Raw genomic sequence first — 21191 nt, 5'->3', positions numbered from 1 at the left:
GTTGGAAGTTAAATTTCGTAAAATATATAGATAATGATATATACCGTTCTTCAAATAAACTTATCAAACTGTTATCAATAAAAAATCACAATATTGTAAGAAGTAGTTCGATAACTGAAATTTAAACAAGTTTTGTTATTTTAATGTCCATCAGTTAAATATTTTTTTCTCAGAGCTCAGAATTTAATGTGAAACATTCAAATTTGCATTCAACGGCTAATAAAAATTAAATTCATAAAATATGTATCATAACATAAAATTTCATATCATTCAGATAGTTTTTGCTACATGCAATAGTTGAAAGTGCTTATAAAGTACTGCTTAGATATATTTTCAAAAATCAAATTTTAATAATTTCATAATACAAATGGGATTGTCTCATTCTTCAGATATTTCATACGAATTCTAAAACATTATGTTTTATTAACAATTTATTAAATGTTCATCTGCATGCACGATTTCTAAAAAAGCAATGAACCACATGCAATAATCGATTTCTATATAGCACTCTTACCTACTCTACGAGTTATACAGAGCGCACTGTAAAAAATTAGAAGACATTACAATATTGTATTCTGCGCATTATGAATTGTGATAGGATATAATTTTACATTTTTCTTATTTATTTTCAAACTTCAAACTTCCTCATTGCAAATAATATAGTGATATGTACTTACATGTATTTATTATAAGTGATAATAATTATATAGATATGCGTAAATGAATATTCAAATAAAAAATTGTTTACACATTTACCACTTTTTATTTTTTTAAATCTACCATATAACCTGTTAAAATGGACTGAAAAAAATGTACAGTAACTTAGAAGATCAAGTATCTATTTAAATTTAGTATCAATACATTTAGTTTACACTAATAATTGAGTATAACTTTGTGATAGAAAAAATTTATTTTAATAAAATTAATAACCATTACACTACAATGTAATATAACATTTTATATACTTATTGATTTTGTACATCAATTACAATCTGATATTACAAAAAAGTTTTGAATTTATGAAACCTCCAAAACCTCGTTAGCTGTAATCCGATTAAATACACGCGGAGTTCCCCACCAATACGAATATAAAAAAATATATAAAAATATATTTTAGCATAATATAGGACTTTTAAAAAATATTAAAATTAAAAGAAAACTCGTTATAACGAACAAAATAACTATACCTACTCAATGAAAGTAGGCTGTAACACACTATTTCTCATTATAATCAACCATATACAAACTTCTATACTTATAATGGTTATTCATATTTATGAAATACGTTTTTTTCAGGTCTCATAACAATAAGCAAGTTGGACACAGATGTTTTTTATGATTCATCTATATAGAAGTATTTTCCTCGTTTTACACGTATTATGTGATATATTTGTTCGGAACAATTATAAAGGAAATCGATTTTCAGTATACGTGATGCATTCAACATTAAGCAATTAAATATCATCCTAAAATATATCTCATTATCTATTACTACGTCTTATAAATGGTTAACGAAAAAAAACATTTTAATATTTTATAGGTACTTACTATGAATGCAGTTGAGGTAATTTATATTCAATAGAACAATATCGTTAGGTAAGTAATCTGAGTATCTGAATTTTGCTTTGATTTAATTATTCTATCACTAATATAATAATAATTATAGCAACAATAGAGTAGTAGAATAATTTAAAGTAATACATATTAATGAACATTATCATAATCATTAAAAATAGTAAAAATAAAAAGTAATAGTAATAATTGGGATGTGAAAATTATAAATATTTTTTAATTTAGTAGCTAATAATTTATCTTCTAAGGAAATTAATTTATAAATATTTACTATTTTAGACTTTTAAAATGCATATTATTGGAATACAAACAATATATTAAAAATCTTCACGTTTTTCAATTTTAATATTTGAGTACCTACAACGAACATTTGTACCAAATTAATATTTAATTTATCAGTAATGAAAAATAATTAACTTGCGATAATTTTCTCAGTATTTCAGCTTAGACGTTACTTATATTAGTACGCAAATAAATAATCAACTAAATTCAATAATTGAACTTCCACGGAAACTTAGAACAAATAACTGATATTATATAAACTAAATATACTATTTGTCATGTACATAATATATACTAGATACATAATATTATTTAATTGTTTTCAAATAACAGATCTTTAATAAACAGCATAAGTAACATGATTCTTGCTTTGCATATTTTTGTATGATGATTATATAGAATATTATAGATGGAAATCGTGAAATCGTTAAATCGATATCCACGATGAAGAAGGTCGTAACTCACCTGTACGAATTTTTACTGCTTTTTCTGGATTTCTAACGAAGGCAGCAGTAACTCAATCTCGTTATATATAACGTCTTTGGTTGAAATTTTAAATACAAACTTGGGCAGCAATTTTTTCATATTTCTTTAATCCATACATTTTATGAAAAAAGTCCAATTTGACAAACTATATAAGGACATTGGAGAATATTTTCAAATACAGATACATACAGCTTTTTTCTAATAATTTTAATTGCATATTTTAAAGCATTTTTGTTTACTAAAATTACAGAATTGTGTCCTTATTTCGAAATTTTTCAGTACTATAAATTCCAAACTCTAGTTATTGATAATATAAATTAATCATTATTATAAGAATTAATATATTAATTTCATTTTATATTTTATGTAATCGTACTTTTTTGTTTATAATTATTAAATTAATAAAAAAATTAAATTTTTTGGTAATTTTAATTGTATATTCATTTACGTTTTTTTTTAATAACACAGAAAATTTTCTAAATTTTAAATTACACATAACATAGAATATAATAAGCAGGCCTTTAAAAGACTATTTAAAACAGTTAATTACCTACATAATTCACCGCCAACTTTGTAATATTATAAAATTGATGATATAATAATATATTCCAATATTCACGGGTAGATTAAATTAACGGAACCATTGAGAGTATCTTATCAATTTAATACATCTTTAAATAATGATATGTTTTGTTTTTAATGGTTTTTATGAAACATTTTTTTGATGTATAGTAAAAAAAGTTTTAAAATGTATTCAGCACTTGTGTATAGACTTTAAAAATTTAAATTAAATACAGGTTGCGCTTAGGAACGTATATTGAACAATATTTATCTAGTAAGTAATAGGTAAATAAATAAGAACATCAAAATACCCACGAGGTTGAAAATATTTGAAAGTAAAAGAGTTTTAACAAGTTCATGGACATTTTTGGTGGAATGTATTACGCTCAAAATCGTGTGTTCGAATGCAATACCAAATTCAAATATTTTTAATTTTAAAGACAGAGTTTCTTTCTTCATTAAATTATGATTTACTTTTTTTACAGTTGTTTTGAATTTTAAACACTTCAATTAATTACATTAAGTAATTGTTTGAGTGGTTACTGGTTAGACAATGATAAAGTATATCAATATAATGATAATAAATACAAATATTTTTAAAATATTTTTAATAAATCAACATTTGTTTATAAACTACAATTGATCGGCAAATATTTTAATGCTAGTATCTACATCATTATTGATATGATTAAGTAAAAATGTCTAAAATATAAAATAAAATCTATTCACTTACTATATTGAATAATAGTTAAATGGATTATTACTGCCTTAATGTCATAATACAAGCAAAAATCTTATAATAAATATAATTTCAATGTTAGCTACTAAATAAAATTATTATTTTGAAGAGTTTATCAAATTAGTTCTACAGGAATTACAATTATTGTGAATAGAGAATGTAAGAATAATTGAAATAAATTATTTTAATTTCTTATAGTTTGGTAGACTTATTAAGTTATTATTAATAGTAAAAATTAATCTAAGCAAAACATTTTATTCTAGTTTATGATGTCAAAGAACAATGAATGCAAAACAATTAAATTATAAGTAAAATAAAATAATATAATTAGGGAAATATACTGAAAAATAAAATAGAATCAATCTCAATGGCACATAATTAAAACTAAATACTACTATTAGCAATTGTTGTTTTTCCTATGTTTAAATGTAAAATATCTGCAGGCACCTGCCTATATAGTAGTTATATTAAGTGAAAAATATAATCATTGACAACACAGCCCAAAATATTTTTACTTATTACATGAATCAACATTGATCCAACATAACGGTCTGTTTGAATTTAAAATAAAAATATATAAATACAAGATTTTTTTATTTACCTTTTTATACTTTAAAAGCTTAGAGTTTGATATAGCTGATAGTTTCAACGAATGATTGTATAATACTACAATATGACACTAACACATCTCGTGTTGTGTTATTGAAACATAATTGCAGTATAAATGACGTACATTTCATGAATGAAATCAAGTAATTACTTTAAATAAAAAAAAAAAAAAATTATGAATGCGACTTTATGCGAACAGACTAAATCGAAAAAATTACGGTCTGGACATGTGCCACACGTTCAGTAAACTGAAGGGAAAACGCTCAGCACCGTGTTTTGTAGTACGATTAGTTTTCGGAGAGTAGGAGGAGTACCTACTTACAGTATTATAATATATTGGTGGTTGCACAATGTGATTTTACACATTCAACAGCCAATTCGAATATATGAATGAAAAGTAATTTAAAATTTACGTATAAAATGCTGTTCTTTACATTTTCATCAAACGCATTATATTATGTATAAATATTTTTAGTTCATAAATCTATTAAATATAAATTTATAACGATTTCTGATTAACTTAATAGATACTTAGTACCTACTCGATTATATAATTCTCTATTGTGTAATAAAGACTAAATAAAGAGTTAAATAAGTAAAATATTAAACTAATCATTTATCAATCTGATTACTTCTATTCTTCAATTATAATAAAGTAAATATACGTATGAATTATTGTAACAATACAATTTGTTTTTTTGTAGAACAAATATAAAATAAAATTAGTTTTTTGATTTAAAGGATACAATATACACATGAAATACAAAATCTCAACTCATATAAGCTTGATTTGCTTTTTTACAGGATAATACAAGATAAATTAAAGATCTAATTCAACAATAAGAAAACACATTTTTAAACATTATTAATTTATAGATCATGTTTTTATAAAATCGTAATTCTATCTTTTTTTAATATTCAGATTTCGGCCAAGGACCAATAGATTTCAACAATTATACATAATATGTAAGAATCCTATAAAAAATTAGTTACACAATAATAATATTATTATTATTATTAACAGACAATTACAAAAGATTAATTTTATGTGGAGTTAAATCATAAATTCTAGGTTAATACAAAAGAAATAATAATTTAAACTTTCAACCGTTAAAATTTAATTATTTGATCAGGAAATTATGCATACGAATGTCCCTATTATTATTATAAGTTTCAAAAGTTTACAGCTCAAGATTACTCTTTAGGATTTAGAAGTTACAATTGTGCATTTTAATAATTTTAGCGGGGTAGGTTTCGATAGTGTACTCGTCATTGAGTAGGTCACTGTGGTAATGGATATCGTGTAGAATTTGATTTTAATGATAAGCCATTGCATAAGAAAAACGAGTTCTGATTAGATATGCACGGTGTGTTTTTTTCCTAATAATATTTTATAAATTATTTTCTATTATAGTATCATACATAGACAGTAGGTTCAACAATATTTTTACAAAAAAACATCACGTGTGCCTGATCTAATAAATAAAAAAGAATATTTGCTTGTCACTTTCTTCTCTATAGACTTAATGCTATAGACCATTTTCAATATATGTTTCATAAATAAATTCTTGTAACTCGGGGAGCGGCTGGAGCTTCGTATTTCAATTCCTATAGTGTGGCTATGGGCTCACACATGAATTTTATTTCAACTCATGAAAATCGAATATTTTTGTACATATAATATTATATGACACTATTGCCCATTAGTTACAAAAAATAAAATAATTATTATGATTGGATATTATTTCCTATATATTGTATAATTTTTATCTTTAAGCCATTTAAGTTAATAAAGCTTTCTATATAAATATAAAACCAAATAACATAGGTAACGTGTATAGTTGAGGTTTATAAGATGCTAAAATAATACTTAACCGATTTTGACAAAAAAAAAATATATATATATATATAGAATATTTCGACTTAAGCAAAACGGAAAGTCGGAAACGATAGATGCATACATATTATTATATTAATAGATAAATAGTCGGCTTATACAAATTATTAAGTCAGGTTATATTATCTAAATGATGCATATTATGTAAATCCACATTTTTTACATACACTTTATTTGGATTACAGTGCGTGTCGTAAGAGTATTAGAATAGAACCCACGGGTAACAGCAGCTATTATATTATATTAAAGCAAAGTGTATAGTTGAGAATACTTATAGGATCGAAAAATACTCAACCGTTTTTGATGTTTCGGGGAAGGTTTAGAGTTTAGATAATAGATTGAACCTGTTATTTTAGGATATATGTATGTATTAATATTATAAGCTTTTGAGTCACCTTATCGTAGAAAAGTGTGCATAGGCGGTTGTAGTCTTATGAATAGGTAATCACTAATAGCATAAAATTCATTAAAATGCCATTGTTTATATTAAACATAATATGATACGTAAAAGTTAAGTCTCCGCAAATAATCATCTATTAAACAATACATTTCTGAATAAATATAACATATACTATATACATTATACACTTATATTAATGATTTTAGTTTGTTGCAATTAAAAATATGGTTTTATTGTAATTTTTAGTTAATTTTATTATACTAATCAGATAATAATAGGTACTAATTTATTAATTATCTGATAAAATATTTAAAATTATAACGTTTATTAAATAATTTAAGGAAATATAATTCCAATTTTAAAAATCCATTTTATGAAGAAGTTTTGTTTTTGTAGCGTCTTCTTAACCAATGATTTTCAGGTAAGGTACCTATGTCGACAACATGACTCACGATCCGAAGAATTGTATTAATAGTACAGGTTCATGGTTCATGCATGGTGTATAATAGCTTAAAATGAGTATAAAATATAAATAGTTGAAGAATTGTATTGTTTATAGAACATAATAATAAAAGTAATGGCAATAAAATTTAAAGTATCTTCAACAGTGGCGCAACCAGGGAGGACTGACCTCCCCCTGAAATGTTTTAAAAATTAAAATTTCAAAATGAAGACCTATTTTTATTTTTTTTTTTTTAAGTGTACATGTCTTATGACTGGGGTCATTCTATACATTTGTGCGACACCGAGAAAGTTACCATTATGTCATCGTATTGCGGCCGGGAGAATAAAAATATTTATATTTTTCTGACTGATTTTATGTTATAGTTGCCATCACAATCAAACAATAACAAAGATGAAATTAATGTTATAAAGTTAGGTTGCCCCTAGCATTCAATGATTAATAATAATAGAATTACGCTACAATAGCAACCTATTTATGCCTTTTAGAATTTTAGATTCTATGGTTAAAGATAATAATTCATAATTTTTAATTTTTAATTGTATTAATAACTTTAGCCGCATGATATATACAAGTAATGATGTATTTGTATGGAGTGTGAATACACTGAATACTCTCTCTTTATATATATATATACCCCACTCCACACAAAAATTTTAATTCGTTAGAAGAAAAATAATAACTTTTGTTTAAATAACCAGATATGTCAACATTTAAACTTCAAACGTGTTTTAGGTATATAAAAAATGTGGTTATAAATGTGAAATGTTTGAACGGTATAGCTATAAATTTAGTATCTATTAACCGTGGCACACAAGAATCTAGGATAAAAATCCACCGACAAAAAGCCATGAACAATAAAGCCACGGATAAAAGTCATGGATAAAAAAGCTAGAGGATAAAAAAGATATAAATTAATTAATTAAAATTGAATACAATATAACTTAAAATTATTTAAAACATTTAAAATTTAAAAATATAGGTAATATAAAAATAAAACTATTAAAATAATTTTATTGTGTAAACAATAGCTGTTAAACTCATTCATAGTTCATAGAGTTAATAGAGTTCAGCCATCACTACATATTTTGTATAATTTTTCTTGCATGTTTTCATAAGTTTATTTTTTGAATTATAATGCCCAAATAGAAAGATGAATGTGGCCTACTAATTTTGAGAAACGATGGTTCCACACTTCTGTTTGGTTATTGGTTCGATGTCCATTCTCATGGGTAGTTTTATGGACATTCCATATTAATGGTGGGATATTTCGTAGTCTGATACCATTATTCGAATGATACTGAACGCTTCTATAATAGACCTGTGGACACTGAACATACGTGGTGTCAAAATAATCTATTAAATCTATGGACCCTGGTGGCATAATTGTTCTTAAAAAATCGATTCCCTCTAATACTTTATCTTCTGGTAATAATGCTAGACTATCTATTTTTCTACAAAATACACTAAAATCATTATTAGTTCAATACATATTTTTAAGCCCAAGATTCTGAATTTTTCTATGTGTGTTTTGGGTATGGCGGTAAAAGCACCCTATAACACAGATATAATTTCCAATTGTATTTATATTGTTTTAGCACAAAAATAAATCCGTGTCTTTTTTATCCCATGTATTTAATCCCCTAGCTTTTTAACCGATTACCGGCACCACACAGGTACCTAGGATTTTGGCGCTTATGTACGAGACTACTTTTTTTTTATTATCTCATTTTGGCGCTTATGTCTCTCAGCCTGCGCCGACATCCTCTTAACTATTAATTCAATTTAATTCATTTTTAATATAATTTTTGTTGTTAATGCTGTCAGTATTATAAATTATTATAATTATTTTATGATCCTGTAAATATTCTAAATGTAATTTAATCTTTTATTAATTATATTTATATTTATAATTTAATGATAATAATGTTATTTACCAAATACTTATTACTAAATATTATGTCATTCACACCATCTATGTTTTTCAAAAAGGTTCATCCTGTTGATTATATTATATAAACAAATAAATATATACATAAATAAGAAACATGCATTTGAAAAAAAATTTACAATTTCAAATATATATAGATATCTTCTTATTTCTTCTTCTTTTTCATCGTCTTCTCTCCCAACTATTTGGGGTCAGTCACCCCGGTTCTCAATTTCGACTAACTACGATCCTGAACATCCTCCTCACAAATACCAGTCATTCTCATATCGCACTCTATAACTTCAAACCATCTCTTTTTCGGTCTTCCTCTTCCTCTTTTATATAGTACAAAAAACGCCAAAATATTTTTAAAATTATATCATACCTATGTATAAATAATAATAATATAATTAATATTTGCTAAAACTCTCAAGTCTATACTTTTCATCCTTTTTGAATCTCAATATATAATACTATTTTTTTTTTTTTTTTGAGAACCCGCGGCAACATAAGTAGGCCATTGGGTGAAGGGGTGGTACGGTAGGAGACATTTTTGTATATTTGTTTGTAGGTTTTTGAGTTGGTAGGGTTGTAACACGTATTTGTGTATGTATGACAAGGATATGTTGCTAAACATCCCGGGTGGACACCCATCAGAGCTAGCAACTGCGGCTGGTACGTACGCTCAGTGCGTTTCCGCAGATTGAGTGTACGACCGCGCCTCACCAAGCCACATAATAATAATACTAATTAACTATCAACTTAGTCGAAAATTGTTGTGGAATAAATATTTTCGTTTTCTCATTTTTTTTCCATCAGTTTTTTGGTTTTTTTGAATTTTTCTGGGTTAAATTTACTTCTATACACCATTTTTTAATATCGAAAATTGAAGTAAATTTCCTTATCCAAAACATAAAACAGACATAGAAAAAAAACATTTTTAAACCTGCAGACCCCTGCTTTATGTTTATAATCTAAAATTCAGCAATAACAATACACTTTTTTTAAAAGAAGTACATTGTTATCTGTTGACAATTCTATTCTAAAATAAATAATTAGCATAAAAATAATTTCGACAAAATAAAATATATATATGTACATGTACCTGTATTTATTTTTAAATAATAAATATTGGTTTGTTATACATCACAATACGTACATTGTACACAATCATGAATCGATCTCTGTCACCTAATTTTTTTGGTAAAATCTATACTTGTTATAGTTACTATAATCGTATATTTGTATGACCTGACAAAATATTTTTACAGTTCACAAATCATAAATGTATTAGCCCTCAAGTAATAAAATATAATGTTATTAATAATAGTAGATACTTTTTATTTATATTTTATCTTATCATATTATAATATATTATCAAATACCTATTACAGAATTAATTTTAAACAATACAATTTCATTAAATACTAGGTAATCAATTTTAAATGTAGCTCTAAATTTTAGAAAACATCACTATTTTATGCCTGTACTTATTACGCCTGTAATTCTAAAAAAGAAGTATAAACTATGTTTTATTTTGTAGTTTAATTCCAAGGAAATTCATCCAAAGAGAATCTATAGAGGTAGTGCGGGTATACTAAGCTTCTTAAAACAGCTCAAAGCCTTTCAAAAAACTAATGTTGAATATAAGGAAGCATACGTTTTTAGATGTACAACTAAAAAATGCATGCGAGGGTCAAGTTTCAAAATGTACAATATCCATTTTTCATACAAAATGAGATAGATGCCGCGTCATATGGAATTTTTATCGTTGAATTCGAATAACAAACTATCTTCGAGCAAAATGGTCAATCTCCAGCGCATTGTTAAGCTTGAATCTCTATATATTGATAAGTATGTTTCATGCTATACATTTTGCCGTTTTTTAAAAATTAAGTGAACATGGATATTGACATATTGTAGGTAAACATTAAACACATTGGCGTATCTGTGAAACATTTTTTTTTTTTTTTTTGGGGGGGGCATAAATTAATTGCACAATTTTGTATGGTTATAAATTATAATTTAACCTAAAACGGCTAAAACTGTAGTATTATAAGTTATTGTTAAATACTTAAGACATGAATCATATACTACATTGATAAGTGATATCAATCATGATTATGATCAGTGAAAATGAAAAATATTTATTATTTGCATCATTTAAATTTTAAGCTGGACTATGAATTTGCATTATGACATCAAAAAATTCTAGGAGGAGAAAGTGCTCCTTTTGCCCCCCTCCCCCACAGGTACGCCATTGATTGAACAAGGAGTTCGTTGTTAAAAAACGATGCTGTACATTATATATTAATGTACTCTAGAACTAGAAGTCTCAAGTATACCCACAAATAATATTTTTAAATTAGGTACAACAAAAAAATTAAAATTGTTCCTGTTGGTTTTAATTTGTGATTTCGTCCAAATTTGAATTTAAACTTAATACCTACTTAAAGCTTTTTGACCAACGAATAATAAAATTCGATTGACATTAAAAAAAATAACAATTTAAATTTCAAATGTCAATAAATAATTCAAAATGAGTCAAAATATTTTGAAAATTGTAACACATATACATAGAAAATGAGTATACCTACTCACAAAGAACAATTCAGTGTTTATACATTGAGTAACACAAATATATGATAAATAAATATGCATTGATCATGGGTTTAAATAAGCAATGACAGTAATACAGCATATTACTATACACTTGGTGTTGGTAGTAATCTTGGTATTTTGATCTAGAAAAATGTCTTAGATAGGTTAAATTTTGCACAACAATATTATTTTTATACCATTGATTGTTTAGAGAGAAAAACAAAATGTGATTACAAGACTCAACTATGAGGCCATAAGATTAATTACATATTTTCATAAAAATAAATATATAGAGTTAAAAGTTTTAGGAAAAGAAAGGGTGAACTCAATAGTTTCTTAATTGTACTCAAATGGCCACTCAATGTCCACCCATCCAAACATGAGAAGATGTGACAATGATAAGATGATTGACTCACTGTTGATGGCTGTTTTTATTTTCAATTAAATAATACAATTTATAATTTAAAAGGGTAGAATAATGTAATACATTTTTGGAACTTTTAAGGTTCTGCGTAACAGCAATCCAATAAACTAAAGATTAGTGACGTGGAACAGATATTAGTTTTTTTTTTTATTTACGACATACGCCAAAATCAAAACATGATTTATGTATATTCATACAATTCAAATTGTGTTTAATCATTGTTATTTAAAATTATGTTAGAAACATTTTTAAAGGCATTTTCTACAATTCATAATATTATTAATGCATTAGGTAAATTATATTTTTTAATGACATTTTCTTGTTATGATGATAATTTAAATGTACAACTATATATACAACTAAAAGTCACAGAAAATAAACAGAAAAATAATTATAGGGCAATAAATTTAATTACTTTTATAGTTTTATCACTATCATGACTTCATAAATATCTTCCTAGAAACTATTAAGGAATATATTATTCAAATAATTAATTTTTTTAAATACTTAAGTAAGTGATTATTTATTATTACCAACATTAAAAAAAATATTAATTCATGTAACCATCACAACTTATTAAAATTAGAGTAATATCTATTATTAAAATATATAATATTGTTATTCATCATGCTATTAAATATTATAAAGATGATATTTTGCAATCACATTTTATTCATCTAAATGATTTTATATAACTATAATAATAATAAGCAATAAAACATATTGAATTAAATATAGTATTTTATTTTTAAACATTATAAATTACAAGAATTATTTGTTGTTATTATTATAATTAATTATTATTGGCATATTTTAATGACATAGCTACTAGGATGGAAAGAAAACTAGAAACAAAAGCAGGATTGAGTAGGTATCTAAGTAGTAGGTAAAATATATTAAAAATAAAATTACATAAGAAGATAAATGTATTATAGAATAATCAGAAGAGTATAAAATAATTAATACTGATCATAAGATTTTCCAACTTTGGAAAATGAAAATAAATATGACTAAATCTACATTACTGTTTTGCATTACCGTGCTATTTTCTATAAATTATAATATTACATTGGTTTTTTAAATTACAAATTAATATTATTTTATGGTATTTTATATAATACAGTGATTGTATTGATAAACATTGGTAAGCAACAAACTTAACCTACTTACATATTTAGCTACTGACTATTAGCTGCTCTTGACAGCACTTCTGTGGCTACTACTATTTAACAGTCTAAATTATTTCCAATTGCAGTGCTAATAGTTAATGCATTTAAATGCTAATAAATCATTAAAGATAAACAAATGTGTTTACATTTTAAACACTAATTTTGATAAGTTTTAAATATTATCTGAATCTGTAATTTGTATTTATAACATGGTATTAGGCTGTAGCATATTTAATATAATTATTTGTTATCATATTTTAATAAACATGTTATAACCACTACTAATATAAGCAATAGCTTTGAATTTTAAGTTTTTTATTTTAATAGACAAACTATAAACTGAATACCTATTTATTCTCCTAGGTTATTACAAACCTTTTATATTTCCATTAAGTAAAATTTACTTTAGCTAAATAACTTTTTTTTTTTACAAGAAATAAACAATCTGTATCATAAATTATATCTAGACACAATAGGATTATATGCTAAAAGTTAACAGGTCATGAAATGTTGAAATGAGCCACCAATTGATGACACTTTCTGTTAGCTTGAATAGATTAATTTAATAACAAAATTTAATAACATAAGTTAATTTAATTTATGAATTTTTTTTTTTTTTTTTTAAATTAATTAAAAACCTAGTAATCCCTTCGTCAGACGAAGTAAAATACCTAGGGCTAACATTCAACAAACGCCTCAATTGGAGCTCGCATATTAAACAAAAACGTAAATCAGTGAACTCCAGACTTCATCTTCTGAGACCCCTACTAAAATCAAAACTTTCCTTAACCAACAAACGATATACAAATCGATAATCCGCCCGGCTTGACTCTATGGCATCCAACTATGGAGGCCAGCAAAATCATCAAACACCAAAACCCTCCAAGCATTCCAGTCCATATGCCTACGACTAATAACCTCTGCCCCTTGGTATGTTACCAATAAAAATCTACATAAAGACCTGAACATACCAACCCTAAACGACTTAGCCAAATCCTATTACTCAAAATTCCACTCAACGCTCCGCACTCATTCAAACCCCATAATTAAAAGTTTATCCTCTACCTCAATCATTCCTAGAAGGTTAAAAAGGCAATGGCCAAGAGATCTGCTCAATACCTAATTAAAAAAAAAAAAAAATTAAAAACCCTAATTATAATCCCTAATTATAAAAAATAAAATAAATAAACTCAAACCCTAACTTCTTGTCAGGTGGCACTGCTGGGAGCCTTCCTTCTCTGTAACTAATGTTATTTTTTTTTCTTTTTAAGTCACCACACTTACTTATTATACACTGTATGTATAGATTGTAAATAAACTTTTATCGTCAATAAAAAAAAAAAAAAAAAAAATTAATTTAATTTAATTTAAGAAATCACGGCACCACTTACGCTTCAAACGCCTCGGAGGATTTCCAGGTATTGTGGGAGTGGCCAAGTGTATAACATGTTGATTTGGATGATTATTTAGGCGGCAATGGAATCTTTTATAAAATATTTTTGCTTCCTCATTAATTGTTTTGAGTTTTAAGTCAGTGTGTAGTGTATGATTTGAAACGTAGGGTGGAGCATTCATCAGTTTTCTAAGTGCAATATTTTGAAAGGTTTGGATTTTGTGAATATTTGTCTTTTTTGCATTGCCCCAAAGTTGAAGGCCGAAGGTCCATAGTGGTTTTAATAGCGTTTTGTATATAAGAAGCTTAATTTTAGTGGGCTAAATAACTAATAATATAATTAATACCAGGTAAATCATATTGGCGTAAAGCTTAGTTAAAATGGCAATTTTGTTCTTTTATAATAACATAGCTTAAAAAAAAAAAAACTTTTTTTGTCAGATACATTTGATGAAATATTTGTGGCATAAATTAAATACTCTAATTTATATTGTTGAAAATAAACAAATACTAGAATTAAACCAATAAATGATTGTGAATTTTGATTTTTAATTATTTTATGTGTTTATTTTGACACAACAACATAACTTAAAATGCTTAAATTAATCAGTCTATATTAATGACTTAATCTAAGACACAGCATACTAATTTATACATATTATGATCAATTTCAAAATAAAATATAAATTAATAATAACAACTTTACACACTATATTATGAATTTTCAGAGTTAACCAGTGATTTAAAAATATACCTACACCAATAATAAATAGTAATTTACTCTAGTATGACTGTAGACAATAGACATTATTTTCTGTCATTGGTATAGTTAGATTTTTGAAATGGGAGGAGCTTCGGTTTAAATCAAACTAAGTTTTTGTAAATAAATAAAATATACAATGCATTTATTAGGGGGGAAAGTTTATGGTGAGGACAAGTGTTTAACACTTCAACCTTTCTATGGTTATTTATTTCAGGCTATGCACCTGCTTGCTTTTATTTATTTAAATTAATATTTATTCACCTCGTACGTTCATTGATGTACCATCAGTAGAATATTTTTAATAGAAAAATACATTCAAGTACTTAAAAATAAGTGTCACTATATTATTCTGATACTTGAGTTTTTTGAATTAATAACCTAACCTATTAAATAATTTAAATTTAAATATTTATAATGTATTTGAAGCTGTAATTTTTTATATTGTTTAACTAATATTTAAATAATATATATACCTAAGTTATATTTGTTTAACACAATATTTACAGTCAATTTACATTAAGAATTTATCTATAATATAAGTACTCAAAGAAAATATAAAAACATTAATGATAGCTTAAATATAATAAGTATCTAAAATACTTCATTAATTATTAATAAATGCAATTATAATTAGTATTATACATATTACATATTAGTATACATCAATGCATATTATAGAGATGCATTACAGCATCTCTATATTACTCTATGATATTTTTCACTTATGTCTAATATAGGTACTTGGAAACATTTAATAAAATGGTAAGTCATTGCTAAAGCCATCCTGCTTAAAGTGATCTATTTTGAATACCAAAAACCAGTGGTGTCCGCAGGGGGGGCTAATAGGCTTAAGCCCTCCCCTCCATTGCTCATATTATTGTTTTTTGGTTTTTATATTTACCTCGATTTAATATAGTTTCTTAAATCGTGTGTTTAGCTATTTATTGCAAACAATTCAAACCATATTGTCCTAAACTGGCTAAACTCCTAAGGTTTATAGATAATATTTTTATACATTCCATAGTTAGTAGCCATGATTAAAGATACTATCTTTAGCCGTGTCACAGTCCATATAAATCTATAATCCATGATAACAATTTAACTTATGTTAGCAACACTATCCGTCTATCCAAGCATCGTTACCAGCTGCAGCTGTGGCCACGATTATAATCGTGCCTGTGACAACTGAGTAATTATTTATTTACAAGACCCCCCCCCCATTAAAAAATCCTATGTACGCCACTGCCAAAAACTATAATTTTACTATAATGATGACGTTTGTACTTTGAGGCAATAATATATAACGTACATACTATTAAAATATAATGACTATAATCTTTTTAATATCAGAAAGATTAGAGACATGTTCCTTTACATTTTAGTAGGTAAAATTAATAAAATGAAAAATAACTAAACAATTAGGGACTTAGTTAAAATGTAAGAATGATGTAGCTTAACATCAAATGCATAGAACAAAATTATATTTAATTAGTTATATCTCAGCATAATTGTAATTTACATATTGATATTTTAGACATTTTGAGTAAAATATTGATTAAATATATTGTGTATACTATGGAGAAGGCATGAAGGGTATGAGGTCCAGTATTTTACTCTGATAATCTAATAATAACAACTAATAATTAATATCCTAAAATATTCACCCTCCTGTCTGGCATATTGAACCCGATGTAGTTTAATTTTTATACAGAAAAAAGGATCTATATAATATTTTAGAAATAATTTTGCTAATAATACAGCTCCAATAATTAAATTAAAAGAAGTAATTGAATGCACTAACTTCAAGTCCTAAAAAAAAATTAGATGTTTATATTCTATTTAGAATAGTTTACCAGTTAGCGTATGTACAAGACTAATAATTGGTGTGAAGCAGAGTCAGCAATTCTGGCTGCCAGTATCTCTCATATACAGAAGAACTTGACATATTTCTATTCACTGTCTGGTGTACTATTATTCAAAATAGAGCATGTTTAAATGAAAAAAATTCTTATACCAACTCTTACATCGACAAATGAATGCATATGAGTCTACCTAATAAATATTATCAATACACCACTGATTTATTGTAATAAATAATTGCATAGTATAATTATATACTACCTACTATTTAACAAGCTAATCTATACTTAAATTGCTAAATACAATGTGCTAACCTAGAACTTATCTTTGAACTTTTTATCTATGTATAAAAGTGTGTAAATTTTAAAATTATAATATATTAAAATTATAGCATATAATTCATAAAGTCGTAACAGATAATAGCATTGAATCATTTCTGTAAAATTATATATGTATAATATTTTAAACTATCAAAATACAACTTACGATTTCGTGTTTCGATTAATTCCATTGCATGTAATTGGCATCACAAGGTTTCACATAATTTTGAATAATATTATTTTTATTAAATTAATTAGATAATATGGCAAGCAATATGGCAAAAAAATTGAAGTCACTTAAGTTTAACAAACAAATTTTAAAATTGAACTGAAAAATTGCAAAAATTGGAATACATATTAAATCAATATCTTATCAGGTGACTTTTTTGTTATCAGATAACATTGTGCACTATTTAGATAAGCTTGAGGTATCGATCAACTTTTTCCAAAGAACACTGGAATCTAGAAATTTCACAAATTGGCATAAACATAATATAAATTAGATGTTAATCAATAGTAAATTATTATCGTCAAAAAAAAAATATATATTTAGGTAATTCAAAAACATAGACGTCGCGCCGGAGACATAATAATAATATTATATATTATAGTAGCCAGACAGCCAGTAGGTTCGGTACGTTGGTACACACTACATACAAGTATACAATACACATAATTATGTGATAGTATAACAAATTTTATTTTTTTATTTATTAATGATAGTAATGATACCCTCGGCAACATGGCCAAATGGGCCATTAAGTTTAAAGTGAGAAATATATATAAAGAGAAAAAAATTACATGAATTGTATCTATATCTAAATATAACAAATTGTTATTAACAATAATCTAACTATCAATCAGGTACTTACCCTATGAGTTACATATTATATAATATATTATGTACTAGGTAGCTATTTATGTAGGATTGGGTAGTATAAAAAATATGTATCAAGAATACGAAACCGTTGTATCTTGTGTCATGATACAAAATTTTCAAGCATCAAGTATCGTGTAGGTATCAATGGTATCATGTCATAACGATACATAAAACTAGACACTAGTATATCATGTATCTTTTTTTCCCATAAGATACAAGATACTATTATTGTAAAATTTTGTACTGAATAGTACCAATACATTTTGATTTTCGATTTTCGTTACAAAAAAATATCCAAGTGCAATCGAGCCGAAATTAACGATAACGAAAAAGTGTACGGTGTACCACACAATGTTATAAATTGTATTATAATTTGAAAAACATTAAATTATTGAAAATTTCATGGTGGATAGAATATACTTATAAAAACATTCGGTGAAAATTTCATGTATCAATGGTCATTTGTTATAAAGTTACATCAATAATCAAAATCGATTTTGTCGAAAACTTATTGTGCATAAAATTTCCCGTTTTTCCCTTAACATTTAGTTTGTTTATCCCGATTATATAGAAAAATATTAAGACCCCCAAAGTACCAACTAGACTCAATTTCTGATCGAATAAGGTACTGAAGTCAAAAATCGAAGCACTTTTACTGCCCCAAAACGTGATGACAGACACAAAAAAAAAAAAAATAAAGCGGGTAAGTGGATGTCGCTCTGCTGTACATTAGGTGGTGGGGTGGACCTCTGATTAGGGTAGGTTAGATTTGATTGCAATGATAGGTATCATTGTATACGAAAAACGATTCCGAACGGAGATGATTTGTCAGTCTATGATATATTATAGATAATTAAAAATTTTCAAATCTTTGATTTAAAAAGAAAATTTTGTATAAATTTCTAGCTTAAAATAATTTGCGAATTTTCGTAATTTTTACGTATTTAGTCAATATTTGAACTTCAAATGCTAATAAAAAAAAATTGTGCCTACGTATTTTTATAATTTTTTAATTGGTATAAAAATAACTTATGAGGAACTTTGTATTCAATTTTTAAACAAATTCTTATACTTTTTGAATAATAACAAATGTTTAAAATCGTTTGAGGATATATCGTTATCGTTACGCTATTTTGAAAAAATTTAAAATTCAAACGCACTTGAAATTTTTCCTATAACGACGATTCGAGTTTTCTCTATAGCTATTTGAAGGAAAACTTATGGAAAACTTAGTGTTATATTTTTAATCCTTATTTATTAACACAAAAAATTTTATGATTTTTAAACTTCAAAATTACTTGCAAATTTTCGCATTTTCGACATAATTCGTAAACATTTGAACTATAAACGCTTATAAAAAAAATTGTGACTTACGATTTTTAATTTTTTTTAGCTACAATAAGAACAACTTATAAGGAACCTTATATTAAATTTTCAAGTTTTTTTGGTCGTCCAACATTTTTTTACCGACACTTCAAAAAAAAATTCTCAAAAAAATCGAAAATTTCAGTGGTCTATAAATAACTCAAAAAAAGTCAAAACTTTTTGAAAATTAAACTGTATATATATATATATATATATATCACTAACGTAAACATTTGGTGAAAATTTCAAGTATTGACAGTGATTATTTTTTGAATTACAACCATATAAAAAAATCAATTTAGTCGAAAACTGGTTTTGCGTAAAAATTCCAGTTTTTCTGTCATTTTTTTTGTTGTTTTTCTCGATTTTTTTGAAAACTGTTGGAAAATGTTTTCTTTTGACCTCTATAATGCACCAAGGATATTCACTTTTACATCGGATACCACCCCTTAAAGTTTGAAATTGAAGCATTATTTCGACTAGTTATGCTGTACATCACAGACACAAAAAAAAAACACATAATTGTAAAATCAATACATTCATCACTTCGTTCAGAAAATCTAATGAGGAATAAAAAATTACATTTAAAAAAATGATCACTCATCTGGGAGCAAGCAACGCTAATACCGGTGCGTATACTTGGAGTGCGTACGCAACTGAGTGTAGAACTGTAGCCACTCGGCCACACTAAGCCACAAATGACTTATAGGTATCAGGTAACTATTAAATGTGCCTAAATCTTCATAAAATCATAAGTGTTGGCATAAGGATAAGATATAAGTTATATCATTTAAGATATAACCAAAAATGGGTTTTATCACTTTTTAGTGCACTCTGGAACTATATAAAACTAATAAAATCTAATTTTTTTATTGTTTTAGATGTTTATATACATTCCATATTATTAAGAACAGTTATTCCAGGGTAGTTTATAGGAACAAATACAATTAAAAATATACAACATAAAATAAATAATATTATACAGGCGAAAATCATTTTGAAAATTGTATATATTTTTTTTTTTGGGGGGGGGGGGGATTAATCTTTATAAATTACATAAATCAGGGATTTTAACACATATAATTCATTCTTTTCAACCTATTCAATTTTATTTAAATTTATGTATTGTGAAATTTTTTAAATATATTTATTGCATTCGTTATAAATAAATTATAAAAAATAATAATGCATTAGTTTATACTTTAAATTACAGATAATAATATAATTTATCTTTGTTATTTTGTATTTGTGTATATGATTTATTTTTTAATCATTCCTATAAATTACAATGAAACAAATTTTAATATTATGAAAAAAATTACGAACATCTGTAGAAATATAAAATGTTTTTATAAAATATGTACTTTCACAATTTGTACGTAGGTAGGTCATTCATTATTTTTCTGTAGTCATTTTAATCATAAGAAGTAATGATACTAATAAGCGTCTATTTTAGATAGGCCCTTCGAATGGTTTG

At 25.5% G+C, this 21191-nt stretch overlaps 1 protein-coding gene and 1 pseudogene across 2 annotated transcripts in view; both read right to left on the bottom strand.

The window, feature by feature from the left end:
- Hmgcr (HMG coenzyme A reductase) overlaps window positions 1–17816 on the bottom strand; it is a 32029-nt gene extending 14213 nt beyond the window's left edge. The window contains exon 1 of one of the 2 annotated variants that reach the window (XM_089221934.1): window positions 17636–17816. In XM_089221934.1, coding sequence (XP_089078060.1) covers window positions 17636–17660 — 25 coding nt within the window. In that variant the 5' untranslated portion in view covers window positions 17661–17816. Of the gene's footprint in view, window positions 1–4241; window positions 4496–17635 lie in introns of those variants that run through there. The other variant, XM_015521221.2, reaches the window with a different exon arrangement.
- LOC149057511 (uncharacterized) lies at window positions 6891–8600 on the bottom strand (annotated as a pseudogene).
- Window positions 17817–21191: the final 3375 nt, after the last annotated feature.

The sequence above is a fragment of the Diuraphis noxia genome, unplaced genomic scaffold, assembly GCF_037042655.1.
Source record: "Diuraphis noxia isolate RWA-SAM2 unplaced genomic scaffold, SU_Dnox_SAM2 contig0003, whole genome shotgun sequence".
Classification (NCBI taxonomy): Eukaryota; Metazoa; Arthropoda; class Insecta; order Hemiptera; family Aphididae; genus Diuraphis; species Diuraphis noxia.
Note: the sequence above shows the minus strand (reverse complement) of the source record. Positions and strands in the feature narration are given on the sequence as shown.